This window comes from Micropterus dolomieu, linkage group LG18 (genome assembly GCF_021292245.1).
Source record: "Micropterus dolomieu isolate WLL.071019.BEF.003 ecotype Adirondacks linkage group LG18, ASM2129224v1, whole genome shotgun sequence".
Taxonomy (NCBI): Eukaryota; Metazoa; Chordata; class Actinopteri; order Centrarchiformes; family Centrarchidae; genus Micropterus; species Micropterus dolomieu.
The window spans coordinates 28,221,105-28,248,879 of record NC_060167.1 but is presented as its reverse complement, the minus strand read 5'-3'; the positions used below and the strand labels follow the sequence as shown (position 1 = coordinate 28,248,879).

Here is a 27,775-nt window from a genome sequence, read left to right as displayed (position 1 = left end):
GGTTTGTGCAGTGCTCCGTTGTGTTGGAAAGGGCGACAGATTCATACACACAACCATAAAACACAGGTCAAAATGTGTGGTTTACTTGATGCCTTACAAGTGATATTAGTCACATTATTCTCTTCAGTGTGCTCAAAAGGTTAATACTCGGAGGGTTGTTTTTTTTATCAGTCAAACCCTCAGCTAATTCAGGCCTCCCAAAACAGCACAAGAACACAGTGCAAACACACAGTGTTTTCCCCACTTGACGAAGTCCAACCTGTCATCTGGGCAAACACACACGTGTGACAGAAGTCTGCACCTGTTGCACAGACGGGAACAAGAAAACCCTGACATTATAGTCAATAGATGTAAATACACACACACACAGATAACAGGCAATCAGTGTCATATTCATTCAAATGTAAATGTGTAGCTAAGCTGGATGATTTCGTCCCTGTCGATGAACAGACTGATGGCGTAGCACAGTAACGACGTCCAAATTTGAAAAAAGTTGCATTTAAGCTGAAGTTGGAGTCAAAAGGTAACATTTTCACATCTATCGCAACATAATGTGAGCATTGTCTCGAGGAGAGAGTCCCTACAGGTGTGTTTAGATTTTTTTTATTTTATTTTTGACTCTAGCCTACCAAGAAGAAAACAACTTACAGGACCCTGATCAGGACCAACAGCGACACTCAATCACGTGTAACCACGCTGGCGGTGGGATTGGCCACTTTCAGTTCACCCTCTGCCCTCAAAAACCACCCGGTGATGCAGAAAGTAAGAAAAGGAGGTGGAGGTGAGGAGCAGTTTGTGTGTTAAGTTTCTCTGACTGTTTCTGTTTCTCTCTCAGTGAAAGTCTATTGAGGCCCTGAGGTTTAAGAGGCAGAGAGGGGTGTAGGAGGCGACGTGAGAAAAGGTCTTAACCTTGTCCCCCCCAAAAACCAAATGACGTTGCTTTGAGGGATTATGAGGGAGCAGTTGTGATGGACACTACTGAAGGTGGGTCCAAGAGGGGGAAGAGTCACGGCAGAGCCTGTGTCTGCAAGTTTAAGTTGACTGCATCAAAGTCGAACAGACAGGGCGTGAGAGGGACAAAGATATTCTGCCACGGGACACAATGATGGATAGTGACAGGACAAGCTGGCCAGCTCATGGACTGGTTAATGAGCCAAACAGCCAAGTGGCCATTAGCCAGCCTGTCTGTGCCATCCTGGGAAATGCAAGGGACAAGTCAGGGAGGACAGAACATCAACCAACTAAATAAAAGAAGTACATAGGAGAAAAAACCCAGCAATGAGTGCAGACACAGTGGAGAGAGCTAATCTTATAACACAAAACCATACAATCGGACATGGAACAGCCAGACGAAGAGCCGGCCAGCTACAGCAGGGTTCAAGTGACCACCACAAGGACAGTTTGTTTTCATCATTTATCAAAAACTAAGACAAGTTGTTTACTTTGTGGGTAGGTTTTCAAATAAAAAACACACACATTACTTAAAACTGATACGTGAGAGTTTTATCTTTGGATCTTTGGGAAGTGCTTTTAAGTAATTGATATACTTGTATATGAGATAGGAGATTGTCTAAAATGTTTGTTTCACCATGTATGCAGTATAATTGAAATATTAGGACATGTATGCTCCAACACAATGTTAATTATTATGTTCCAAGTAACTGTTACTGTTAATACTGGCAATGCCTGAACATGAAAAAAGGGACTGGGACCAGACCTACAGATGGCACCACAGTATAAAGCCAATATCCTTGTGAGACAGAACTGCATCTGCATCCAAGATGCAACAACAAAACTACAGTTAACAGACAAAGAAACTGTAGCAGTTACCAAACTACTTGTGTAATGGAAAAACAGGTCAAATGGTTTAGCATGGATTAAACAATTCAGAAATTTCATTGTTGAAGAATTAAAGAAACTTGTGTTGTTGTACTAAAGAAAAATCTACTTCATAGCTGCAACCAAACAACTTACACCGCAGCATGTGAGGAGTTGCTTGCATGAAAGAGCGACTATAAACTAGAGTTAAACAAAGTGACAGAAATACTGTGTGTACTCTGTGTATGGCCTTGTCTGGAGTCAGTAACTTGCACATAATTAATTGCACACAGACGTAGAGTAACACCACTCTATTCTGCAGAAGCGTGAAATAAAACGCAAAAAACACTCAAACAGTGCTGGAATTATTTCACTTCTCAAAACATCTGATGCCGGACAGAGTGCAGGCTGTGATTAAGGCAAACGGTGGAAACAGCGAGCTCTGACTTTAAGTGAAAACAGAACCAGCAAACATTTCCTGAAAATGTTTGTAATAGCATTTGAGAACTATTATTTGACTAGTCATGTGTATTAGTTTAATAAATGATGAAAAGTTTTTGGCAGTAGACCTTCGACCCCACTGTATGTGCAAACACGCACACACACACACACACACTGATGCGCAAACACGCACACACACACACACACGCACACACACACACACACAACCGCAACACATCAAAGAGGGAGGGTTGTGGGCGGAGTTTGCAGGGAGGAGTTATCATCCAGATCATCACGAGTCTTCGTTGCCAGAGTCGTCCTGGTTGTCGTAACGTCTGGTGGACGTCCCGCAGTCCTCTGCGGCGCTGATCCCCCCGGCTTCACCTACAGACTCCATCTCGCTCTCGTCTTCCTCCTCGTCCTCCTCCTCCATGTCGTCGTCATAGAGGTCATCATAGAGAAGGTCTGAACTGCTGTCCTGGGAGGGAACCCGTGTCTGGACGCAGTACTCTGCCAATGTGGTTGGCACCTTGACGCCATCGCGCTCGGCGTCTGCTGCTGTTGACATCACCTGCTTCCTGTCGGCCAGAAGGGAATAAAATCTAAGTCAGTGTGTCGTGTTCTGAGTGGCAATATCGTCCCGCAGTCTAAGAGATTCCTCTGTAAGCACGTTGCACATTTGTCTGTGCATGGGTGAAATACTCAATATTGTGTATCACCTGATAATCTCTGCGTACTCCTTGTCCTTGCCTTTGCTGTCCCTCCATTTGCGAAACATGACAGACGCATCCACGTTGGCCGGGGAGAAGGTGTTGGGCTCATTGAGCAGAGAGATCACACTAAGCAGGATAGTCCTGATCATGAAAGAAACACATACAAAGACACACACAGTGAAAATGAGGATCTCTAATATCAAATCCTGTCATATGAAAGACAAGCTCTACACAGGCTTTTAGAAACTGCAGCAAGGTTTCGTTCCAGCCCAGACAGAGGCGTTACTTTACCTCTTTTCCCCCCTTGTGGTTAAATTACATGCTGCACTCAGGTGTACAAATACAGACTCAGCACTTTACCTCTAGTCCTCTGCAAAACCAGTCCTGCTGACATTTTAAATTCATAAGGAATTCTGAAAGCTACCCTCCAGTCTGTCTTGTTCTTAAGATATTCGACAGAACAAAGGAATGCTAAAACTGTACTGTTCATTAACATTTCAAATTACATTTGATTTAATGTTGATGGATTTTGCGCTTTTTTGTCCATGGGCATGAAGCTGTTCTTATCTATTCTATATTCGAGAACTTCAATTTAACAGGATGTCCAGTGTGCCATTACTGAGCACAGATTTTTTTAAAATGAAGTCCATTGTACTTGTAAGCCAGTGCTCAAATGAATATCCAGCAGAAATGCTATAAAAAGACTGCATGTCATTGTTAAAGTGCATACAGAAGAGATCTTACCTGACGTTCTGGGTGGGGTTCCACCTTTCAGAGGGTAGCTCCCCGCTCTGAGGGTCATCGACAGGAGGGTGCAGGATGGAGATGCACACATCTCCGTTCTGGAGAGAGTACAAAATACACTGTTTAACATCTGTCACGAAGACACGAAGATGTCTACATTTAGCCCCTAAATTTGACTAAACCATATAAATGTCAAGTTGGCATGATAATGGCCACAAACATTGTGTTAAAACATTTAATGACAAATGCAGAAATGTTTTACCTCGTAGATGTTGGGATGCCACATCTTAGTGAGGAAGCGGAAGGTCGGTGGGGAGTACGGGTAGTCAACTGGGAACTTGATGTGTGCCTGGCAGAACAAACAGAGGTTGACAGTCAACACATGTTTTACAGACAGACAAGTTGACGTCACACAGTTTAAGACAGACGGGCCAGTGGGTCTCAGCTTGAGGGGGAAGCGACACCCGGGGAGATCATGCGTTGATGTTTTGGAGGTTAGCGCAGCAGACTAAAATGTGGAATGCGAAAAAAGAAACTTTATAACTTCTAAATAAACAAAATAGACGTTTTACAAGTTTGTAATGTTTGCAAGCCATCCTTCTTCAAGCAAGACAAATTCTTCCTTCGCGCTTTGTTAAACAAAAATGAAGTGAGAGAACACGAAGCAGCATTGTTTTGCAGGTGTCTCATGGAGATGCAAATTGGTATTAATTTAATTTTACAATTCAGGAACCAGAGGTTAAGAACAGCTATGTTCAGCTAGACTGTTAAGATAAGTGTAAATGTGAAATGTCCAGACAGGAGTGATTTGACAAATTGGAAGTCAAACTGTAATAGTTAATAAAAAACAAGCTCTCTCTTGACTGACTTGTCCAGCCTCACGAGTTGACTAATAACAAATTGCCAAGAGAGACATATACCATACAATCACACCGTGAAGCACCTGACATCTCAGAAAGTCCCAAATAATTTCAATAGAGCAACAGTTTGTGGACATGCTGACATACAGACATATACCAATACATCTTGTCTCTGTCCCAGATGCAGGACTACACAGTCCATGGTGTGTTCTTTCTTTAACCCACTGTCCCACAGGAGCCATGCAGGGTTCAGCAGCAGAAACACAGTTACACTAGTCAATCTCTTCCACCAATATATCATTAAATACAGGTCAATAACATCCGCGCCAATGCAGCTGTCAAGGAATTTCTATCTGTAGTGTACCAGACTCAACAGGTCAGGGTGAGAATTATATTTATTAATGTAATTATTTGGCCATCACAGTAGTTCAGGGGTAAGCACAGTATGTCTCAAATCATAACGTTCCTGGGTATTAAAGTGTTGGCATGCTCTATGTTGTACGTAACATGTTGCTTTTAAAGACAAGGTTACGTCAGTTGGAAACTCCAGCTATGGAACCTGTTGTACATCTCTGTCCCCAACTCTTATGTTGCTCTGAGGTCTCTAATATTTTTTCCCTGACCGCAGGATAGAAGGTGTGATATAATCTGTTGTACAGATTGTTAAAAAAACCACTGAAACAAATGTGTGAGTCAAGGCTACATAAATAAAATTGATTTGACTTGACCAGAGATAACACAGGGATGTCACTGTAAAGGCAAAGCATAGCTCAATCAGTGATGCTCAACTACAAGGATAGACCGCAGCTACGCCTACTCTGTATTATTCTGGCATTGCTATAAGGCTACAGCGTCACCTGCATTGCCCCAACTTGAACACGGTCCCTCTCACTGTACCGCAATTTCCAGATGTTACCGAATAACTAACATGAAAGAAAGAAATATGAATCTCATCGTGCCCCTCTGTCTTACTCCTTCTCTGTGCTGAGGTGCCATTTATATCGGTCTTGCAGCTAAAAATAGCCGTCTGAAGCACGACCATCATACAGCGAGGGGGGAGAAGGCTGGACAAGGAGAAAAAAATTTGAGAAATATAAATGGATAATTGAAAAGACTTAACTTTAAAACAGACCCCTTCTGAGACTAGCAGAGGTGAGCAGGTAGATGTGACCCAAGTCATTTCTGAAGTATAGCTTTTAAAAGTGCAACAACCATTATAATAAGATTTCGCTTGGTCTGACACTTTGGGTTCAAACACAGTCACAGTCTCAACTATCTGGCCGTTTTCCAAGTTGCAGCAGTCTCCTACATATCCTCCTTGGTAAGAAAAACTTGCCCAGGAGCACAGCTGCACTGTATACATAATATATAATCTTTGGCTAGCCTCTTGAATGTGTCTCATTGTCTGAAACATGGCGCCCTGTTGTTGACTGTAATGAATTCAGAATTTCTTTCCCTTTTGGGCATTAGAAAGTTTGGCCCCACCTTGAAATAGCCTCCCTCATACAGGGTGTTTGGGGGGCCGAAGATGGCCACTTCCCAGTTGTAGAGGTCAGATTCCTCCACCAGAGTGATGCGGAAGCCCTCGACCGGCTGCTCCTGCAGAGACTTCAGCTCCATCATCAGGGCCTTCTGGGAACTAGGGGTTGCCTGTTGGGCCATGTTAATCCCACCTCTGACACCAGTGGCCGTAAATCAGTGAAGGGGGGGGTATTGAAGAGAGGAAAGAAAAATGATGGGCTTAATGATATTGTTAGGATTCAACTCAAACGTCACATATTTTTACATTTCATAGTTACTTTTGACTCTACAGCAAACCTCCCACAGTGTGTTAGCTTTGTTTGCATTGACATTAGTCTGTCTGCAAAACGCTAGGACAAGAAACAGGAAGCCTGAATCGATTATAGCCACATAAAGAATCCAAACACAAACAGGATGTGTGGCCTGCCAAAGCTAGCTCAGGTCAGTGGTTTAGTTCGCAGGCCCTTAATGGGGGGGGGGGGGGGGGGGGGGGGGGGAGTAAAGTTAATACAAAGTGTTTACCTCTGTCTCCTGGCACTGTAATATGTGTTCGTTTCGTTACAGCTGAAAACCTGAAGGTAAACTCATTGGTTGTCCATGCTAGGCTGGCTATGTCTTGACACAGAGACAGTGACTGGATTTTCTGATAGAGCCTATGGCTGGTCCTCGTGCTGAAATTCTTTGTGTGCCAGTGTTGACAGTTGACATGGAGCTGGTATCAGATGGAGCTGGTATCAGTGTAAGTCACGGTCTCCTGTGGATCATTCTTGGGCTCAAAAGAGGAAACTCGTCCCCCGTGACATCTCTCCGTGCTGCTGGTTCGGTTCGGGCAGGCGCTCAGCTGATCCCTGCTTGTTTATGTTTGTTTATCTGCTCTCTGGCAGTCTCAACTTCTCCACACGTCAGCTAAACCCCCACCGAGCAACTTGGTTGACACGGAGCAGCTCCTCTGCTCTCTGCCGTCCCCTCCGGCACAGTGGCAGTGTGAAAGTCTGATCAATTCGAGCCCGCGGTCGCGCAAAGGACAGTTAAGTGGTAGGTTTACACTCGCGAATCACTGTGGATTTCATCGATTTTTATTTTCCTCTCATCGGTGCTTCCGGCTATCATTGCGCGTGTCTGCAGAACGTAAAGCACGTACGCGACAAACGTGACGTGCGCGCACTCGATGCATGTGTACATGCTGCACTTAAAGGCTAATTGTTTTAAAAGTTATTCCCATAATCTTAACCATTTAAATTATATGTATCTACGTTTATATTATTATATTTTTCCTTCAGCATGACTTTATTGATCAGCAAAATGACATAACAGTTTCTTTTCACTTGTTTGACAGAGATCTGCTGTTTGACTTAAGGACTAGGTCTGTGGTTACTGCAGATGTGTCAACTTTATAAAGAGGCCTAAATTATTTTCGCATTAGGTACTTTAGGAAGTCCTATATTTCACCATATTTTGCAGTTATATGCCTCTATTAGATCTGTGTTATAATGGCATTTGTTTTCTTTGCTGTTGTGAATTTATGGAAAAGTTGAGCAACACTTGACATACTAACCCTAACCCTAGTTAATCAGAATCAGCTTGGACAACAATGATTGGCTTATCTGAATAGATTAGTTTACCTCATTATCTTTATAACCTAATTGATTACATCATTTAGGCGTCCTTTACTGCAATTTTTAAAAAATATGTTTTGATAGTTTGACAATTTTATTTCTGATAAACACTAAGTTGCATAAGTAGTGCATACTTGAAATTTGACCACTATTACTTCATTTTAGAAATTAATGAGATAATGGAGTCTATTTTGTCTGTCGACACAAATTCTCAGTCTCAGTTATATAAATCAGCTAACTTTGGTTCACAATTGGCAATAGAAGATGCTGCTCTGTCATTCAGTCTTATAACCAGACGTGTTGAGGGTTCCGAGACTTGGTCAGGTTGTTAGTTACCAGAACCACAGACATTTACTTCTGTTTCTTTCTAAAGTGGATTTTAACATTAGTAGCAGGAAAGTCTACATATATCCAAGAAAACACAGGACTGGAGATAATTACATTAAAGGGCAGCAAAGAAATTGGAAAGTCAATTGCATGTTTCCCCTAATCAACTCTTAGTTGACTGAATTTCACTTAATCATTATATCCATCTTCATCTTCTTCATTTTTTTATTTAGCCTTTTTACCTTTAACCAGGATAGGTCCCATTGAGATAAAATAAAATCTCCTTTTCAGGGGAGTCCTGGCATCATCTTCATCATCATAATCATCATCTTCTTCATCATCATCAGTCAGCCTCTTTCAGCCAGCCTTTTCCTGCAAACAAACCGACACTACGAGTCAAAGGTTCTTGAAAAACCCATTTATTCTAGTTTTCATTGAAATATAAGTAGTTCAAGTCCAGTGAAAATCCTTAAATGGTACAAAAGGAAGGAAAACAAAAGGAAATTTCAATGCAAACTAAAATTAGGGGTTTGTTCTGAAATTTTTGATTGCTAGTGTACTACAATAAAGATCGCATGCCATAAAAATGAAAAACTTTGCCAATTTGAGTGAATGAAACAAATAACATTTAGATGAGTTTAAAATAACCCACTTTTACTTAGATTTGTATTTTATATTCTTGTGTAGTAGCCCAATGTAAGAAGTTATGTTGCCTTCAATACAATTGTGTTGTGAATGCTCCCTGTTTTCCCTTCCTGCATCACATTAAGGGGGTTCAAATGCATTTTGTTGTACTCCTTCAATGCCAGTAACATCATTATTAAAAATCAACGCTTTATCTGAAAAACGAGAACCACTGTTTTTTCTACCTTTTCTTTAAAACCAGTATCTACCAGTATGCAGCTAACACAGCTGACTTCCACAGCTGGATGTTGTGGCGATGTTCTGACGTCATGTGCGTGAGTGACGTCAGACAGGAACAAGTGGAAGGGAGCTTGACAAATCAAGATGGCGTCCCACGCTGAAGCAGGAAAGAGATGCCAGTATAAATAAAACTCACCCGGAGAATAGTTTAAAATTGAGTGCCATCTCGACAAGACGTCGTTAGGATTTTGAAAGAACAGGACGGAACAGAAACAGGTGAGAGGGGTCTGTGTTTATATGTGAGCTCTGTTGTGTTTCAGGGGCGGTGGCAGACAGCGGTCTGACCCAACCAGCCACATAACGTTACAGTCAGGCCACTGGCGAAGCTAAGCGTGTTAGCATGAACGGTAGCTTTCCCAAAAAAACATTAGCCAGCGGCTTGTGGTGAGTGTCAGTGAATTCATGCAGTCGACCTTAATATTCAGCTGATACAAAGTAAAGTCATGCCCGCCGTTGACTTGTTAGCTGAACTGTCGCTGTATGTTCGCAGTTAGCCCGCTGAGCTAGGAGTAACCAGAGATAGTAATAGCTTAGCTTGTTGCTAATTAACGCTACCATAACTTAGGAAATGGTAGCTAATCAAGATGACGTACTTCAGTGCGTCTTCTGTCAATACTGAGAGGCGTACCTGACAGCTGGGAGCCTTGACATTTGCTGTTTAACGTAAACACGACCAAAATTGTGATGAACTCCATTTATTGCGACGTTATTGTTTTGTAATAGTTTGGTTTAGCTCCTCCTAAATGAACTAACCTAACTACCGCGGTGAGCTGTCCTGTGCTGTTGTGGTTGTCACTAATATCTGGAATATTATTACAAACTTGATATAACTGTACTCTATCTAAGTTGTTAAATAGCTACGGAGAACAGCAACTTGTGGTGTAATTATATACTATTATTCCTATCTATAAAAGCTACTAACTAATTAATAGGGCAGCTACTAAATTAAAATTAGTTAACATCCCGATCCCTCCCGATCATGTGTGGCGCATTTTCACACACGATTAGCAAGAGCCCGTTTAGTCAAGTGACGAGTATTGTGACTGAATCCAAAATTGTGGATAATAGACCTGTACATTTCCCAAGTTCGTACAGTAACGTTACAAGTAGGTTGCAATTTTCAAAGATGTGTTTTAATATTATAGATTTCCACTCTACCGCTAATGAATGTCTTGGAGAGCCTGGGGCCCTTTCTGACCATTTCTGGTAATATTCGGCAGATTGCAGTGCATTACTGTGTATTACTACTCATTTTCTGTTTTCAGTAGAAGGCACATAATGGAGCAGTATTCCTAGTAGGTACAGATGCATAACAGGGGTTTTATGTCCATTACTATTGCTATAGCAATTAATCACATTATGGCACTGACTGAATAAACTGACTGAATCTGAACATCGAGCATTATACTATTTGATTATCAGTTGCGTATGGCTAATGTGTAAGTAACCTGTTGCCCTTCTACATGTCCAGTAGACACAGAGCAATGCGGTCGTGCTGGTGCAGTCAGGCAATTGACCATTATCCACTTGACGATGAGCGCTAGTTTGATCCCACATATTCCAGAAATGTGAGACATGTCTTTTGTATGCCAGATGTTCAGATTTCTTCACCAGCCATTAATCTTTGTCTCAGTGGTATTTTTTGCTGGGTGGGCTGTGTATAGTGGCTTGTGTGAGGTTCTTTTGTGGAAATGGCTGGCTTTAGACTCATTTGGGGGATTGGTGAGATTGGGATTTAATCAAATGACCAAGCACATAAAGAGCTGTAGAGTTGGGTGTTGATTTTCAGTGGTGTAGGCAATACTAGCAAACCGATCATATATCACTGAGCCTTATGATTTAGTGTTTAATTTAAATGTAACTTATTGGAGCTTTGAGTACTTTTAACTAACAAATCAGCCCATTTCAGCTGTGCAAGTTGATCAAATCACTTTTTCTGCCAAACAGCGGTCCTCACCAGCACACAGATCAAACCTGTGTTCATCGGATGTGAAAACAGTGGCTTTTCTGTGTTGATAATGTCATGCATTGTTGCCATGGCATGACTAACTAACAGGATTATGCGACTTGAGATGCAGAGCAGCGGAATGTACAAAGCCAATGGGATAATGAAGAATTTTTATTTGAATAGCACGGACAAGTTGCACTGCCGTGTGATAACGTGTCATTGCTCTCATGCTTTGATTAAAGCTGTACTGTAGGACCAATTTCTGAGCTCAGCAAAATACATAAGCTACTGTAAATATCAGAAACTACTGTGTCAAACAAAACATCACGCCAGAAGGCAGGTGGAAAAATGGCTAGGGAAATCCACTTTTGGCATTTTCACACTGTTGCACGATAGTGTGTTTTTTTACATTTACATATGACTTGTTTACTAACTTTACACCTGCTTTACTCGCGTCTGTTTTCAGAGTCTCTAAATGGCTGCGAGGAAGACTGGATCAGATGCATACAACAATGGTGAGGGCCTATTTTTAAGACTTCATTTCACTGTTTGACTACACTGATGTTTTGAGTCGTCAGTGAAGTGTAGGTTCAAGGTCTGCTGGTGCCTGTAGTTCCAGTGTCTATTCTTCTATTTTATGTTTACTGTGTTTTTTTTGTGCACAGGACCCACAAGCTACCTTGATGAAGTTCCCTTCAAGATCAATGAAAAATTTCTCTGCCCAGCCAAAGTGGGGCTGCCTGTTGGTTTCTGTCCGGCAGACTGTGGCTCTTTGCTGGTGGAGACACAGGTTAGTCAGGTACAGGAAAGGTGTTGATTTTGCACTGGTGTAAGCTGCGGTATGCTGCACTTAACATGCATCTCCGCAGCATCCTCACAGCAGGACTGAACCTTGCTGGCCCACAGATTATGGCAGTGATCAATGTGGGCCTTGCCCTCAGTCCTGCTGGATCAACGTTACGTTTGTGGTCATGTGTAATCATGCTGGAGACCAGAGAGAATGCATCATTTTTATAAGACTCTTTTAGGGCTGACCCCCAATAGTCGAAGATTTGATGCTTCGATGGGCGGAGCCGGATTCAACTGTCAATCTCACAGTCGAAGCTTCACAGTGAAACAAAGATCATGCCATTTTGGTGATATGGGAGTGCTCAATGTCTGATTTTACATAGAACTACCAGTTTTCTCCCAATAAGTTAATATACAGCCTATAAAATATACATTTCAATATTTAATGCTGTAAATAAACATCAAAAAGAATAAAACTTCCAATAAATGTTTTTAAAGTGCGTGAATAAATCCAAAATTGTAACCCTAACCCTGGGTCGTCAGTGCACATGTGTAGGCGTAGCGTGTGTGTGGTGGCGGAAGAGGAACGCTTGCTGAAGAGACTTGGATCCGGCTTCACTGGTGTTGTGTCGAGTTGTCCGCACCTCGAGGGACTTTAGGATAATTTATCACCGTTGATGAACAACACAAAGGATATTTCGGATCGTTTTCAAATAGCCGGCTACTTGAAATAGACCCGCAAGGAACCGCAACATGTTGTAGGCAGCACAGAATGCACGCAAAACTCACACAAAACCGGTAAATGACAAGCGAGAGAGAGAAAATGGTCTTCAAAAAGCCTCAGTTTAGCTGGAAATTTACAGTGTATGTTGAATGAATAGAGACTGCAGCTCTGCAGCTTCTCAAGATAAAAGCGGAGCTACCGTGTGTAACCCCCCTTCCCCCGCCACTCGCAATCGCACGCACAAAAATACACACGATTCGACTATCAGTCGACTGTAGGCAGGACTTGACGATTCTGATTCGACTACGTAAATCCTTAGTCGGGGACAGCCCTAGACTCTTTACACTTAGCTTATAGTAATTGAGAGGTGTAGACAACCATATGTTGTCAGAGGGGTGACAATTTAGTGCCATAAGTTATTTCAGTTGTTGCTAGGTGATAAGAGTACCTGCTCAAGAAGTTGGAGTAATATTTAATTGGTTAAATTTATTTAGCAACTTCATTTTTTTGTTTATTCAAATTATGTTGTGCAGGTTCTTTAGATGTTTTATCTGTTATGCTGGAGTTTGCTGTTATACTCATAATTATTCTCGTTTTCTCTGTTACTCTGTGTGCCCTCTTTATCCATCACTTACTACGATCTCAACAGTATGACTTTTCTCTGGAGAAGCGTAGTGTGCGCTGGGGGGTTGAACTGGCTGAGGCCAGAGCAGCAGAGGCCAGAGCAGCAGAAGAGGCAGCAGCCAAGCGGGAGACAGAGAGCCGGGAGTGTTTGACACAGGCCCAGGACAGTGATGGCGGTGGAGGGAAGAAACCCCGTTCTGCTGCGGAGGATCAGGACCTTCTACCACCAGCGTTAAACCCCGTCCTAGCGGGGCTGAGCCATAATGCCATCCTTACGCCACTGCCCGCCCCAAGCCTTGGCCCCAGAAAAGTCCAGCCTAGCACACCCCAGCCACACAGCCTCAACCTAGCTGACTTTGAGCGGGAAGAGGACCCCTTTGACAAGCTGGAGCTCAAAACTTTGGACGATAAGGAGGAGCTCAGGAGCATCCTCCAGAGCCAACCCCAACCTCAGCCTCCTCCTTCTGTATCCCCACCAGAGGTCTCCCAGATAGGGTCAGCGTCACGTGGAAACAGCCCGTCTCCTCCCAGCACCAACACCAGCCTCACCGCCAAATCTTGCTTTACACATAAACCCAACGGGTTGGTTGCCTTGCTGGACATGGACAGAGTCGGGCATCTTGGGAGAGCGGGGTTTGACACAGATGATCGACCCTGTAACATCCGCTCTCTCAGTTTTCCCAAGCTCTCAGATTCTGGTGACCCAGAGCCAGTGAGGTACACGCCACTCCCTGCGCCCATCCCTGCTACCCGACAGAACCTACCCAATGGCAGTCCACTGACCATTCCTAAGACCCAAGTGATTGTTGCTCCTGAGCCACCCAGCCACACCAAGAGTGGCACACCAAAACCGGTGAGCATGAGATTGCATACTGCATACCTGACAGTGTAATGTGCACAGTTGGCGTGGGATATAGTGATGTAGCACAGAACCCTTATTGACATGAACTCATGTTTCTACACTAGGCCATCCCAGGGTCAGGATCTGCTGGTCTGCCGTGTGGTGGAGCGCTACTCAGCATGACCCCCAGTGAGCGTCAGTGTGTGGAAACCCTAGTGGGCATGGGCTACTCTTATGAGGGTGTCCTACGGGCCATGCAGAGACAAGGGCAGAACGTGGAGCAGGTGGGACTCCCTCTCACACCGGTGCACAGAAATCTGGATTCCTAGCATATTCACTGTCCGACATGCTTAACAGCTCATTGTTTGTGTGATTGTATAATTGTGTTTAGTCTTAAAATTGAAATAAAATTGCTGCATCAGATATGATCATCTGTTGTCTCAAAAGTTATGGCCATAGATATGTTTCTGTGATCTGTAGAGCTAATACCAAAGAATATGACTTCTAGCCATGGTCACATGATTATGGTAGCTATAGCAGTAGATGTGGGACAAAAAATAAACAAAATATAACCAGTTCAGTGGAGTTGGTGTGCCAGGTTAAATTTTAACCTGGTGGTTTTCAGTTATTAACTAGCACTGGGCTACTAACTTATAAGCTGTAAGACACTTTCAGTATTAATAGGAAATTAAATAAACCCTACAGGATACCATGTGATGTTCAAAGCTGACAAATAATAAATGTACTTATTGTTTGTCTAAGGTACTGGACTATATGTTTGTCCATGGACGTCTGTGTGAGCGGGGCTTCGATGCAAGTGCAGTGGAGGAATGTTTAGAGATGTACCAATGCTCAGAGGAAAAGGTTTGTACATGTTAAGTACATGCATCGTTGGAAACTAGAAAATACAGCGATACCTTTTACATCACCACAATCTTTTCATAATTTTGCCAAAGTCTAGAGATAGATTATATCATGTATAGTTTTTCCCCATCCTTCCCAGGCCTTGCAGTTCCTTGAGCTAATGTCAAGATTTGGCGAAATGGGATTTGAGCGGGATGCCATCAAAGAGGTGCTGTTGGTCCACAACAATGATCAGGACAAGGCTCTAGAGGACCTGATGGCTCGGGCTGCAGCGAGCTGAGCCAAGCTAACCAGCCAACCAAAGCCCAACCCAGGGTTTGCCTCCTGCTACTACCCAACACAGCCCCTTTCTTTCTGCCTACCCTATCACACCATGCCCTGCCCTTGCCTTGGCTGTGGAAGGGACAGCTGGAAGACAGTTGTATTTCTCTCTGTGCTAAAACGTATTGTGTCTCAGCACTTCTTAAGGACTGTGTGCCTAGAGTGGAGGGGGTCAAAGTGTAACAATACTTCATGGTGGTGTTTTTTATTCCTAAGAAATCCTGGGGTTAGGTTTCAGGATTTGAAACTGCTAGGGTATTTAAGAATGGGAAGAATGTCTGAGCTGGAAAAGGAGAAGCTGGAGGAATTAGGCTGTGGCATTTTGATGCCATTCTGATTTGCTTCAACTTGGAAGTGTTTATCTGACTGCAGGACCGAATGGGGAGCTGATCACAGGTTCTGAGTGCATCACAGAAAGACCAGTTTGAACTTTTGAAACTCCCAAAACAACTAAGCTTCCATCTACCATTGCTCAGTGCAGACCTAGTAAATGGTGGAGGGGACTGGGGGTCTTGAGAAGGCTCTATTCAAACTGAACCAACTAACGTGAAAAGTCAAAAAAAGATTTAAAAAAACAAACAAAGTTCCAGTTGCCAGACAGACAACTGACTCTCAAGAAGTGCCCTCTCTGCTCTGGTGCCCTGCACCTAGTTCTGTTCTTCATTTGTTCATTCATGTCTGTTCATCTGGGCACTTTTTCATTTCAGAATGAAGATTCAGTTTCTTTAATTTCTGTTTTAGGAGCTGCATAATAGATCCTTAGTCATTATAACTCCCTCCTGCCCAAGTACGCTCTTCGACCTGCACTGGAATGACCTGTTAAAGGAGTGGGGAGAAATGGGCAAAGTTCCTCTGTAGGAAATAATAAGAAATATCCCATAACCCACTGGCACTGATGTGTCACATACTGCACAGGCACAGACACGTATTTCATAATTATCAGCTTATTTAAAACAGTACACTGATACTTTCATTTAAAGTTTTGATATGATAATGTAAGATATGTTAACTCATAAAAGTGACGCTTTTAACTGTCATGTTGTCAACTTCTGTTTGCAGACTGGAAAAGAGTGAGTTGTTTAAAAAAAAAAAAGAAGAAAAGAAAAACAAAACATAAGTGAGGGTTGTTTTTGCAGCCACATCACAGTGCAATAGAGACATTTCATATTGTGTGACTGTTGACAGGCACTTTGAGCCTCAAGCAATTGTTGGGAGATCAGGAGCCGTCTTCTAGCCCTGCTGGAAATGTAGATGTAACTAGAAAAGAGTGAGTGATTTCAGTGATTTCTATCATTTGTTCTCTGTTATTGGATTCCATGCCACAAAATCTAATCAAACATGACTTTGGTTTGTTGACTTGTCCCCCCCACCCTTTTTGTTTTTTTTTTTGTTTTTTTTTTCCCCCCCCCCACACACGTAATGTGAAATGAGTGTCTGTCTTGATTTTAGGTTTGTTGGCAACTACACAGTCTTAAATGTAAAGTTCAAAAGGTTAACTCACTGCATTTTCCCATTTGTTGATTGGGTGTGATTCCTTAAAAGAAGGATAGTTAATGGAAATCCTTAGTTCCATGCTGCATATGGTTAGAAAAAAACATATCTGCTCAGTTGCCCTGAGGGCAAAGATGATAGCTATGTGGTACTGATGGGGATTGTGACAGGCATTGAAAGAGATTAAGGGCTTAAAGTTAGCAAAATGTGACTTGGAAAACTGGCACTTTGCTTGGGGTAGGTCCAGTAGTTTTTGCAGTTGTGAAACATAGGACAAAGAAATGTTCTAATTACCAATCTATTGTTAGAACAACCCTAGGTTCAACAAATCTAGCTAGAGTTTTATTGCCAATACAGGCACTGTTTTACTTTATAGAACATATTGGCAATCAAGTGTCTAACGAATATACAGTACCAACCAGACCAGAAGGATGAGCACATGCATGCACTGAATAAACAAGTTGCAAGTTTGTTTCAAGCATCCTGAAAACAACAAACATCTCAGTGTTTACTGAGTGATGCACATCATCATGATTCTGTCCTTCAATCCATTATTTTATTATTTTATTTTTTGTGGTTAGGACAGTGTCTGGTGCAAGGACATAACGTGACACGAGCAAGGTGTCGCGTTAGACCTAGTATCCTTATTTAAGCCAGCGTTTTGTCTGATGTGTAGTTTACAATGATCAAGTGTTTTCACCCGGTTCTGTTTTTCATTGCTTTCCTTACTGACTGTGAGAACGAAGAAAGGAACTCTTACTTTACAGGCAAAACACAAGTGGTATTATTGTTGCCTTACATAACTCAAGTGTGGTTTCCTTATTCATACATAAAGCAAGTTCATGTCCACTTGCCTGTCATCTGACAGCCACACAAGTTGGAGTCAATACAGTATAGCAGGTTCTGGACCTCCTCCATCAATGCCTCCTCTCTTTTCTGTTAAGATCTTCTAGTTGGGTGGGGATGAACTGCATCTAGGTTCTCATTATTTAAAACATTATGGTTAAGGGTTTATATATCAGATCCACTTCTAAGTCACTGCATAATTTAACATGAAGCCCCAATGAATCTAATGAACATTGAAACATCTTAATGGTATAATGAAGGTGGGTGAGTTAAGTGTTATTTCCCAAGCTCATGAAATGTGATTTGCAAAATGTTCAATTTCCTCTTGAATGATTTGGAAAATCCACATGATTAAATGTGCACATCTTTTCAGTGGTGAGACTGTTAATTGTTGCTTATTTTTTTAGCTTAATTTGATAATGGTTACTTTCTCGGGTATGCTCACAACAGATTAGATGTGATGGCAGGAAGGTGGTGAGGATTTCTCCTGCCCCTATCTTTCTCTCTTCTACTGCAAATGCATTGTTATTCTCTCTGTTCAATTGACAAGACAGCAACAATACAGAGGATTGTCCATTCAGGTATTGTCAGTGACAACTGGAAACATCCAACTGTGTAGTCAGCAGAAAAAAAGACGATTATACGTCAGAATAGAGGCCATATTTGGTCTGCCTGAGCTCACCAGGGTTAAACAGAAGATTACAAAGTCATGTGCAAGTCGTGTCAACGGATCTGATTCTACATAGTGCCCGATGATGAGATTTCTCTGTCAACCATGTCGTTGTGCTCATGCAAATAATGACAGTCTTAAAAATTCCAGTAAACCAACTGTCTTGATAATTGATAATAAGATATATGATTTCGTCCCATTAGCTAGAAGTCCTCAATGTTCATACTAACAATTAATAATAACATGGCAGGGGATGTGACATAAATAACAGACAGAACATAGCCCAATACAATGTTAATATCTAAATTATTGTGTGAATCATAAAAAAGTAAGAGAGCAAAATCTATTGATATCTTATGGTTTTATTGCCTGATAATATATTAAAATAGAAACGAGAATCATCATCATCACCCGATCACGCAGCTGGCGGGAACGAGCACGCACGACGCTCGCGTACACGTACGACCTTGTTTTTGTTGATGTTTAATTTGAGTGCGGCTGCGCGCTGCTCAATGCTTTCGCCGTTGCTGACGCGACTTGGCAGGAAAAAAGAGTGTGAACCGTCCGGCAGTAGCTAGGGACTCTGTGGAAACCGAATAGGTTGGACGGCCGGAGTGTAATTGTGTATTTGTGTATTTGGGGGCCTAGGAGACCAGCTAACGATAGTAATCCAGCGACTAACTAGCCTCTCCCGTATGTGACCCCCCTTCCTCGTCATCGGACGCTGCCAGAGAGGGCCAAGGAACAAAATAGCATATCGCCATTATATGATCCAGTGTCCAGCGTCACTTTTACCCTCCATGTGGGTGAGGGAACTGTGTGTATCAGATTATGGCGAGAAAAACAGTTAGCAGGAAAAGGAAGGCAGGAGAGCCCAAGGACCAACAACAGGTAGGCGGAAACCGGTGCGGATCCATAGTAGGTAGCTGCATGCTAACTAGCACTGGGCTAGCCAGGTTTTCTGATATAAGATACATCAGAGGCAAACTACTGATGACATTTTAACAGATTAATTACTAACAGTTACTATAAAGACAAAACATGACCCAGACAATCACAATCGTGGTCTTGTTTAAACAATAATACAGCGTGTTTCTGTTTGAAAGTCAGTACCCGCTAAGATTAGCATGGGGTTAGCCAACGGCAGTCCGTTGTCAATACAACAGCTAGGTCAACGTTAGCCGAAGGGCTAGCAACCTCATATCATCAGAGATATATTTAAATGTAATCACGATAAATTAACATTTTAGTAGCAAGATAACATTGCCAGTCCCTTTTTCGATTGGGGTTATCAACTGTCACCCTCTAGTCCCCCTCTGGAATAGCGTTAATTATCACTGAAAACGGAATTTATTAGCCATATAGTAGTATTAGTTCAACGTATTAACGTCAACGTTAGCAGAAACGTTAATTTACAGTTAGCTAGCTAACTTACCTTACATACAGATGAACCGTAGATTGGTTTGTCCAAGATAGTGAAATGGAACTTGGCCGAATCTACAAATGACGTTTCTCATCAACACGAAGATGTTTGCTATTCAATCAGCCCTAAGCCCAGCTGCTGACACCATCAAATATGCTGCTACCAGAAATAGTTTGGCAGCATCAATATCTTTGCACTAAAAATGTTCAGCTTTTATTGCGCTGAATGTCAACAATGTAAAGGCATGTGGGGGCAAGTTGATGCAATTAAACCACAACATATTAACTGAGCCCTATTTATCACCCACATCAGACAAAGGTATTAAAGACTGCAAGGGAAAACGAACAAACGTCTTGTGTTTTCCCCTCTGTCCCAAGACTCTTCGAAGGAGTTGGACCAAAATATAAAAATATATCAAGTCCTAGATGCCTCTCGTAAGAGTAGTTAGCAATTGGTGGATAAGTTACCTCTGTCAGAAGGGACTGTTGTTCCTTCAAGACCTCCAAACTTTTTATATTCTGCATTGTTTAATTAATTTGATCACAAGACTGGCTGGCTGTTCTGCCAGTTTCATCTGTCAGGAGTCCCAGATAATATTATTTTATCAATCTATTTTTTTTAATTTTTCTGTCATCATTCTATAAAACCAACGCAAAATGACACAAACTGAAATATATTTTTTTAAAAGCTGTGCTGTAAACTGAGGTTGTAAAGTGTGAACCAAGTTTTAAAAAAATAATAATTTATATGACCATAAAAGTCTTGGCAACACAGTAGCAAAGGTTAAATTGACATATTGATGGACAGACCAAATGTGACTGGTGTGCCTGATGCGACCCGGCTTATACACTTTTTAGCATGTTTGTGAGTATCCGTTTGTGTAAACGACATTTTGTTGTGTTACTGAACAGTGTTAATGCAATCAGTGGGTCTGATGAGGTCTATTGACTAACAATAGGTATAGTGTAAATGTAAATGCTCCGTACTTGTATAGCGCCTTTCTAGTCTTTTCGACCATTCAAAGCGCTTTTACACTACATCTGCATTCACCAGTCACACACATTCATACACTGAGCCTAAGTGCTCAAACAGAAACTAACATTCACACTCATTCATACAAATGTGTGTGCACCTCCATTATAGACAGCCAATGATGCTGACCTACCTGAGCAAGATGTTGAATCAAATTCAATGCTTCTATGTGTACTTGGCCTATATTGATCCAGTCTGATGGAGTATCGATGATGCATGTGTGCGTTTTTACTGTAATACTCCCATGATCCACTAAGGCTCTTAAATCTGTACCAGCGAGCTACAGATTAGAGCTACAATAATTAATTGAATAGTTGATTCATTTTCAACTACTAAAGTAATTGGTAACTTATTTGATAATCGATTAATCGTGTTGAGTCATTAAAGAAAATCTGATTCCAGCTTCTTAAACGTGAATATTTTCTGATTTCTTTACTCCTATGTGACAGTAAACTGAAAGTCTTTGGGCTGTGGTCAAAACAAGACATTTGGATGTCATCTTGGGCTTTCGGAAACACTGATCAACATATTTCACAATTTTCTGACATTTTATAGACCAAACAACAAATTGATTAATTGAGAAAGGAAAAGACAGATTAATCAACAATGAAAATTATTGTTAGTTGCAGCCCTACAACAGATGTGTGTTCAGTCCTCTGGGGGATGTGATGTAATTAAATCATATTTTAAGACTTATTTAACGTATTGATTATTTATTAATTAACTTAAGTGGAGGCTAACTTATATCTATTAAATACTAACTACTATCATAATCATTTTGGATTTGGCAAAAGTCATGCGCTTTCCCCACAGAAAATCCTCTGGCTCTTGACCTTTTTTCTCACTTTTTCCTCAGCTGGGCTGGTGTCAGGCACCACACAAGCGGACCCGTGTTTCTACTTCATCACGTCATGCCCAGCAGTGGTGGTGCAGTCGGCGCTCAGTGGTATGTGCCCTGCGTGGGCGGGAGTTCAGGCCTCAACAGCAGCATGAGTTGCGGCTCCAGCGGAGCCTGCGGGGCTTTGCAGCAGGCAGGCTTCCTGGCATCCTCAAGGAGAGGGAGTTCTCTCTGGGGCGACTCAACAAGGTGTTTGCTTCACAGTGGCTCAACCATAGGCAGGTGGTGTGTGGGACCAAATGCAACACGGTAAGATATTATTTTGTTTTTTAGGCAAGGCAAAGCAAGTTTATTTGTATATCACATTTCAACAACAAGTGCTTTACATAAAAGCAATATAGGGAAATTGAAAACAATAATTTTTAAAAGTGTGAAATAGAAAATAAAAACAGGATAAAATTAATTTTAAAGAGTTAAATAAGAAATAAAAAGAGGACAGTAAAATTCACAGAGCAATGTACGATATTGATCTACAGACTTACATTTGATCAAATTAAAGCAGTGGTAAAAAGAAAAGTCTTCAGTCTTGATTTAAAGGAACAGAGTTTCAGCAGATCTGCAGTTATCTGGGAGTTTGTTCCAGATATGGAGCATAAAAACTGAACGCTGCTTCTCCATGTTTAGTTTTGACTCTGGGGACAGAAAGCAGACCTGTCCCAGACAACCTGAGAGGGTTGCATGGTCCATAACAAAGCAGAAGATCAGAAACATACTTTGGCCCTAAACCATTTAGTGCTTTATAAACCAACAGCAGTGTTCTGAATCAGCTGCAGCTGTCTGATGGATTTCTTAGGGAGTCCTGTAAGGACACCGTTACAGTAGTCGAGTCGACTGAAGATAAATGCATGGGCAAGTTTCTCCAGGTCCTGCTGAGACATAAGTCCTTTAATCCTTGAAATATTCTTGAGGTGATAGTAGGCTGACTTTGTAATTGTCTTAATGTGGCTGCTTAAATTCAGAGTCCATGACTACAGAGAGATTTCTGGCTTGGTTTGTGGTTCTTAACATTACTGATTGAAGCTGAGCACTGGCTTTCAATCGTTCCTCCCTGGCTCCAAAAACAATAATTTCAGTTTTTTCTTTGTTCAGTTGAAGAAAATTCTGGCAAATCCAATCGTTGACCTGCTCAATACAGTCACTCAGTGCCTGTATGGGATCATAGTCCCCTGGTGATATAGTTATGTAAATTTGTGTGTCATCTGCATAATTATGGTAACATATTTTGTTGTTTTTCATAATCTGAGCCAGTGGAAGCATCCAGATGTTAAACAGAAGAGTCTTAGGGAACTCCACATGTCATTTTTGTTAGTTCAGATGTGTGATTACCTATAGAAACAAAGTAGTCCCTGTCCTTTAAGTAGGATTCAAACCAGTTTAGTACTTTGCCAGAAAGTCGCACCCAGTTTTCAAGTCTGTATAATAATATGTTGTACTAACCTGAATGTGTTGGTTAGTTACATCTAAGGCAGTTTTTTGATTATTGTAACTGTCATGTAAACACCATAACCAGGTTGTGTGCCTAAAGGTTGATGATATCATTAACTATAATACAAGTAACAGAGCTGTCAATCTTGTTGTTTTCATTTAGTAAAATCACAAATCCCCAGGGGTTCTCCAAAGAATTTTTTTAAAGGAGGTGGTATATTTCCTGGGTGGCCTTTGTAGTGTGATGTAGTGCCTCTCCTTGTTTGCCTGAATAATAAAACTGAAATTTCTAATTTCTAAAACGTTAGTGGAGGCTCTCTTTATTTCAGGGGAGGTAGGGGTAGGAAGATGTATGCCTGCAAGGGTTATAAGGCTATTATACAGAGTACACACTGAGGCAGTTTGCTGTTGAGTGTGAAGCACTTAGTCTGAGGCTCACCAACTCTGAATCTGCGACCATTGGTCATTTGATGCAAGTTACTGCCTCAAGTGAAGGAGTTTAAGTGTCTTCCGATCTAGCTCATAATGGTGTACGAATTTTTGCCTTGTGGTTGACCATTGGATTATATATAATCATTGGTGCAAAAGAATTCAGGCGGGGAGCATCACTCCGCCTGCATGCTCTGCCACATGAAAGCCCTCCTGTTTATTTCCCTAGTAGGGCTGAATGATTTTAAAAAATGTCTAATTGTGATACTTTTGACAGTTTAGTACGTAATTATTCTAATTTTTATTGAAACACATTTAAATGATTATGGTGTAACAAAGAAGTTTTCTTAAGTCTGTAAAATATGATGTGTAGGGCAGGATACAGGATGGTATTTTGACACACATTTTGCCTTTAACAAATATTGCACCTCCTGTGATTTGAAAATTGTAGTAGGCCACTTGGCGATTTCTGAAATTTTTAATTAATCAGTTTTGATTAATTGTCCAACCCTAGTCCCGATAACAAAGTTTTATATAGGATCAGTCTCATCCATTGATTTGCACAGCCCATCAAATAGAATAAAGTTCAAGACAATTCAACTCTGGCAACGTGTGCGCGTGAGACAAGCACGGCCACGACAGTTTAATGGGATTGCGCCTGCTTGTAGGTGGTGGGAATCTCTTGGCACCTCATGATTCGATTCGATTCGATTACGATTCAGAGGGCTGCGATGCGATTATAAAACGATTATCAAAGCATCTTGATGCATCATATTCTTCTAAACAGGATCTCTGGATAATTACTAAGCATTTAATTTGTGCATAAAATCTAAAAGAAACATATCCTAATTAGTTTAAAAGGACTAGTTTTCATCCCTAATTTACTTCATTAACCTCAGCTCCAGTCACCACCTTCATTACTTTAACAACCAGTTGTCAGAGTCTTCTGAAAACTGAAATGTAATTATCAGGATGTACAGTATGTAGTTAGGACAGAGCTGTACACCAGTTTAGTCTAAGCTTGTACCTGATGTTCTAAACCATGGACAAGTATGTAGTAATAACATACAGCAAATTAACATTAACTCGTTAATTTAGCGTTACATAACAACCAAAATATGTGCTGTACAGGGGAGATGTTAGCTAGCGCTAACCGCCTTCACTGTTCCAGCAGTTGGGGAAACTCCAGACTTTTAACAGACACACTGTGAACTACACTGGAAGTTTATTACCAAACTGAAACTGAAGCTTATGTTTATCTCCACTGACTTTCAACGTCATGTTCTGCCGCGCTCTCTCTCTCTCGCTCGGCCACACACAGGATACGCAGGGAGCTCGTCAAGCGTTGAGTGTCACCATGCTCTCAGTGTGCGAGTTGAAATCATTACTTGCACATTATGTTATTAATGATAATGTGACATTTTAGTAGGGTGGTTATTCATTCCACAGCGATGGTGTGCCGAATTCAGGGAGGAACACTGCTCTGGCTTTTGCGTTCCGTCAACATTACGTTATCAATTAACATTTAAATAATTTTTGACATTTGTTAATCGATTCAGAATCTTCCACGTCGGCATCGCGATGCATCTAAGAATTGATTTTTTTTTTTTCTCCAACCTCTACCCGCTTGCCACTCCGCCTGTCAGATAGCACGTACCTCCCTACCTGTCATTGAAAACGAATTACTAGCTGTGTCAGTCGCTCATTGTCTGAAAAGACCTTAAGGGGAGTAAATATGACTTTTCAGCAGTATGTACCCAAAATAAACCAATTTTGCCATGATTAATTGCAGTAAATGGATCAAAAGGATGCCAAAATGACTACAATATGAAACTCATTCTAAAATTCATATGTCCACAAGATAACAAGCAAATAACTTTTGATTTTCTGAATGGAGATCAGATCAATCAGGGCTCTGCTATCTTTTTTCATAGTAAATTACGACTGCTAGAATCAAGTAACAGACACATATTTTCAGAACTTACCGGGAAGTTCAACTTCCTCGCTTACTTTTGTCCAAGCGATCTCCTTTTTGTCTGTCTCTGTATAAATATGTAGTAGAGCTGCGGGTGCTAACCAGATGTTTTTCTGTTTACCTGCAGCTTTTTGTAACCGATGTCCTGACAGGGCAGATAACACGCATTCCCATGCTGAAGGACAGGGAGTGTCAGGGTGGAAGTTCTGGGGTGGTGGGTGCAGTGGTGGCGGGGCGGCATTACCACCCCACAGGAGCCTCTCGTTCCCGGCTGGACCAGCAGGGCTGTGGGATCCATGCTATTGAACTCAACCCTTCCAGAACACTGCTAGCCACCGGAGGAGACAACCCCAATAGCCTGGCCATCTACCAGCTGCCCACTCTGGACCCTGTTTGTGTTGGAGATGTAAGTGGTTTGGATCTATTTCAGTTTACTGACATCCAGCTTTATGTTTGCTGATCTATGCTCGGTCAACTGTAATTCATTCTGTTTTGATCCTTTCAAACTATAATGAACTGTCCAGAACTATTGAAATGATTGCCACAAATGTTATGGTCCCCAGAGGTTGAATCCTAATGACGTTTGTGGTGCCATAGTATTTTACATTTTCATGACAAGATAACAAAATACCAATGCTTGACAGCCTCAGCTGTAGCCTGCTTCTAGAACCCTTAATCGCTGCCCTAATCTCTAAAATCTCTAATGATTTGTTCAGCACTTCAAGTAAATGTTCTGGTGTTTGGTGTGACCAATCAAAACTTAGTAGGGCTGGTTAACGGCAGAAATGTCATCTTCCTTCATAGTTAGCTAGTGACTTTGCTACCTTCACGAAAAATGCTGCATGACGTCCACTACAGTGGACAGATATTTAGAAGCCATTTTTAAGTTATAGTACCATGTCCCAACCACCACGTGGCGGATTGTGTTGTCTACAATTTCACTCGATTGTTATCTTTACATCTGTCATTTAATTTATGCTGCAACATACATTCAAAATAGGAGGGAAGATGCACCAAGTACCTCAGAAATATCTGAAAGATTTTTCTCAGAAAACCAGACCGGTAGAAAAAAAATAAAAAATCAATTAAATATGATATGGCTGGGCGGTATATCAGTATAATGAGGTATATCGATATAATTTCAAAAGAGAGATAAAATTAGACAATACCATTTATACCAATATAGTTTGATGTTGAGTTAATTAATATGTTTAGTGAAGTCCTGCCAGCGTTTGCTCCTCTCTCTCCCTAACCCCGGAGCCCCGCCTCTCCCTGTGTGTCTGCACGCAGCCACCTACTCACAAACTCTCAACAACATAGAGGGAGAGACAGTGCCGGTCGTCACTGCTGAAGACCTGGCTTGTAAAAAAAAAAAAACGTTTCAGTCAGTGTTTCCCACACATACACTTTACTTCGGCGGGCCTCCTAGGTATATTTGGCAACACATTGTAGCATTTTTCAGAGAAACGCAGAGTCATTACGTTAGAAGTCGCGACACGGTGGGTATTTTACAAGCACGGACCAGGTAATGTGACATTGAACACACTAGTGCAGATGTAATTTGTTAGCTACCACATTGGTTTTGTTTTGAAAGGCTAACATGCAGCGCAGCTGCTGCTGTGAACAGAAAGGTGGGAGGAAAAGTCCAGAAGACAAGTTCTGTTGTTTTTTTTTCCCTTCTGCGACTTTATACAACGTAGCCTATTACTGATGGAGAAAGTTACCGGAGCAAACATACAGAGAGAGACAGATAGAAGCGGGGCACACTGATGTGTTTGCAGCAGAGGTCCGTTAGGTTAAGTATAATTAAAACGGTGAAATAACAAACAGGCAAAGTTCCTACAAATAGTAAAAACATGCCCCTAAACGTTACGCTCCAAAGGGTATATTCTTCATACGTAGATTCTGCATTATTTTGTATGTTTTATTTAAAATTCTTATATAATTTGCAGTTGAGTAACTTTATTTGTATTTATAACACTTTCTCCAAGTTTAAAAAACATATAGTTTTTGGAGCTACAGTGGGTACAGAAAGTATTCAGACCCCTTTAAATTTTTCACTCTTTGTTTCATTGCAGCCATTTTCCAAAAATCAAAAAAGTTCATTTTATTTCTCAGTAATGTACACTCAGCACCCCATCTTGACAGAAAAAAACAGAAATGTAGAAATTTTTGCAAATTTATTAAAAAAGAAAAAGTGAAATATCACATGGTCATAAGTATTCAGACCCTTTGCTCAGTATTTAGTAGAAGCACCATTTTGATCTAATACAGCCATGAGTCGTTTTGGGAAAGATGCAACAAGTTTTTCACATCTGGATTTGGGTATCCTCTGCCATTCCTCCTTGCAGATCCTCTCCAGTTCTGTCAGGTTGGATGGTAAACGTTGGTGGACAGCCATTTTCAGGTCTCTCCAGAGATGCTCAATTGGGTTTAAGTCAGGGCTCTGGCTGGGCCATTCAAGAACAGCCACGGAGTTGTTGTGAAGCCACTCCTTCGTTATTTTAGCGG

At 41.4% G+C, this 27,775-nt stretch overlaps 3 protein-coding genes across 6 annotated transcripts in view; 2 read left to right on the top strand and 1 right to left on the bottom strand.

The window, feature by feature from the left end:
* Positions 1-61: 61 nt before the first annotated feature.
* ube2r2 (ubiquitin-conjugating enzyme E2R 2) lies at positions 62-7,225 on the bottom strand. Of its 3 annotated transcripts, none has more exons than XR_006821664.1 (7): positions 6,620-7,225; positions 6,062-6,258; positions 3,979-4,065; positions 3,717-3,814; positions 2,979-3,113; positions 2,467-2,837; positions 62-2,432 (listed from the first exon to the last, which is right to left on the bottom strand). XR_006821664.1 is itself a non-coding variant. In XM_046029399.1 (6 exons), the coding sequence occupies exons 2-6, from the start codon at positions 6,236-6,238 to the stop codon at positions 2,552-2,554; spliced, it is 783 nt and encodes a 260-aa protein (XP_045885355.1). In that variant the 5' UTR covers positions 6,239-6,251; positions 6,620-7,223; the 3' UTR covers positions 2,443-2,551. The 3 variants fall into 3 exon arrangements, 1 of the variants encoding a protein (XP_045885355.1); XR_006821663.1 differs by having other exon boundaries at positions 6,062-6,251; positions 6,620-7,223; XM_046029399.1 differs by lacking the exon at positions 62-2,432 and having other exon boundaries at positions 2,443-2,837; positions 6,062-6,251; positions 6,620-7,223.
* Positions 7,226-9,011: 1,786 nt separating this feature from the next.
* ubap1 (ubiquitin associated protein 1) lies at positions 9,012-17,787 on the top strand. 2 transcript variants are annotated; one of them, XM_046029397.1, is made up of 7 exons: positions 9,012-9,180; positions 11,379-11,427; positions 11,578-11,711; positions 13,075-13,902; positions 14,016-14,174; positions 14,653-14,754; positions 14,894-17,787. In XM_046029397.1, exons 2-7 carry the CDS (start codon positions 11,388-11,390, stop codon positions 15,032-15,034), a joined length of 1,404 nt encoding a protein of 467 aa, XP_045885353.1. In that variant the 5' UTR covers positions 9,012-9,180; positions 11,379-11,387; the 3' UTR covers positions 15,035-17,787. The 2 variants fall into 2 exon arrangements, with proteins under 2 accessions (XP_045885353.1, XP_045885354.1); XM_046029398.1 differs by having other exon boundaries at positions 9,015-9,180; positions 11,578-11,702.
* Positions 17,788-18,560: 773 nt separating this feature from the next.
* dcaf12 (DDB1 and CUL4 associated factor 12) overlaps positions 18,561-27,775 on the top strand; it is a 15,820-nt gene continuing 6,605 nt past the window's right edge. The window contains exons 1-3 of the mRNA XM_046029396.1: positions 18,561-18,973; positions 21,394-21,684; positions 25,392-25,670. Coding sequence (XP_045885352.1) covers positions 18,914-18,973; positions 21,394-21,684; positions 25,392-25,670 — 630 coding nt within the window. The 5' untranslated portion in view covers positions 18,561-18,913. The remainder of the gene's footprint in view (positions 18,974-21,393; positions 21,685-25,391; positions 25,671-27,775) is intronic.

What these genes read in the sequence shown, in the direction of transcription:
- ubap1 (XM_046029397.1), top strand. Translation starts at nt 11,388, where the DNA reads ATGGCTGCGAGGAAGACTGGATCAGATGCATACAACAATG. An exon ending in TGGAGACACAGGTTAGTCAG is followed by an intron (nt 11,712 to 13,074) that starts GTACAGGAAAGG and finishes CGATCTCAACAG; the next exon opens with TATGACTTTTCTCTGGAGAA. An exon ending in ACCAATGCTCAGAGGAAAAG is followed by an intron (nt 14,755 to 14,893) that starts GTTTGTACATGT and finishes CATCCTTCCCAG; the next exon opens with GCCTTGCAGTTCCTTGAGCT.
- ube2r2 (XM_046029399.1), bottom strand. Translation starts at nt 6,238, where the DNA reads ATGGCCCAACAGGCAACCCCTAGTTCCCAGAAGGCCCTGATGATGGAG. An exon ending in GGCATCCCAACATCTACGAG is followed by an intron (nt 3,815 to 3,978) that starts GTAAAACATTTC and finishes TACTCTCTCCAG; the next exon opens with AACGGAGATGTGTGCATCTC. An exon ending in GAGTACGCAGAGATTATCAG is followed by an intron (nt 2,838 to 2,978) that starts GTGATACACAAT and finishes TCTGGCCGACAG; the next exon opens with GAAGCAGGTGATGTCAACAG.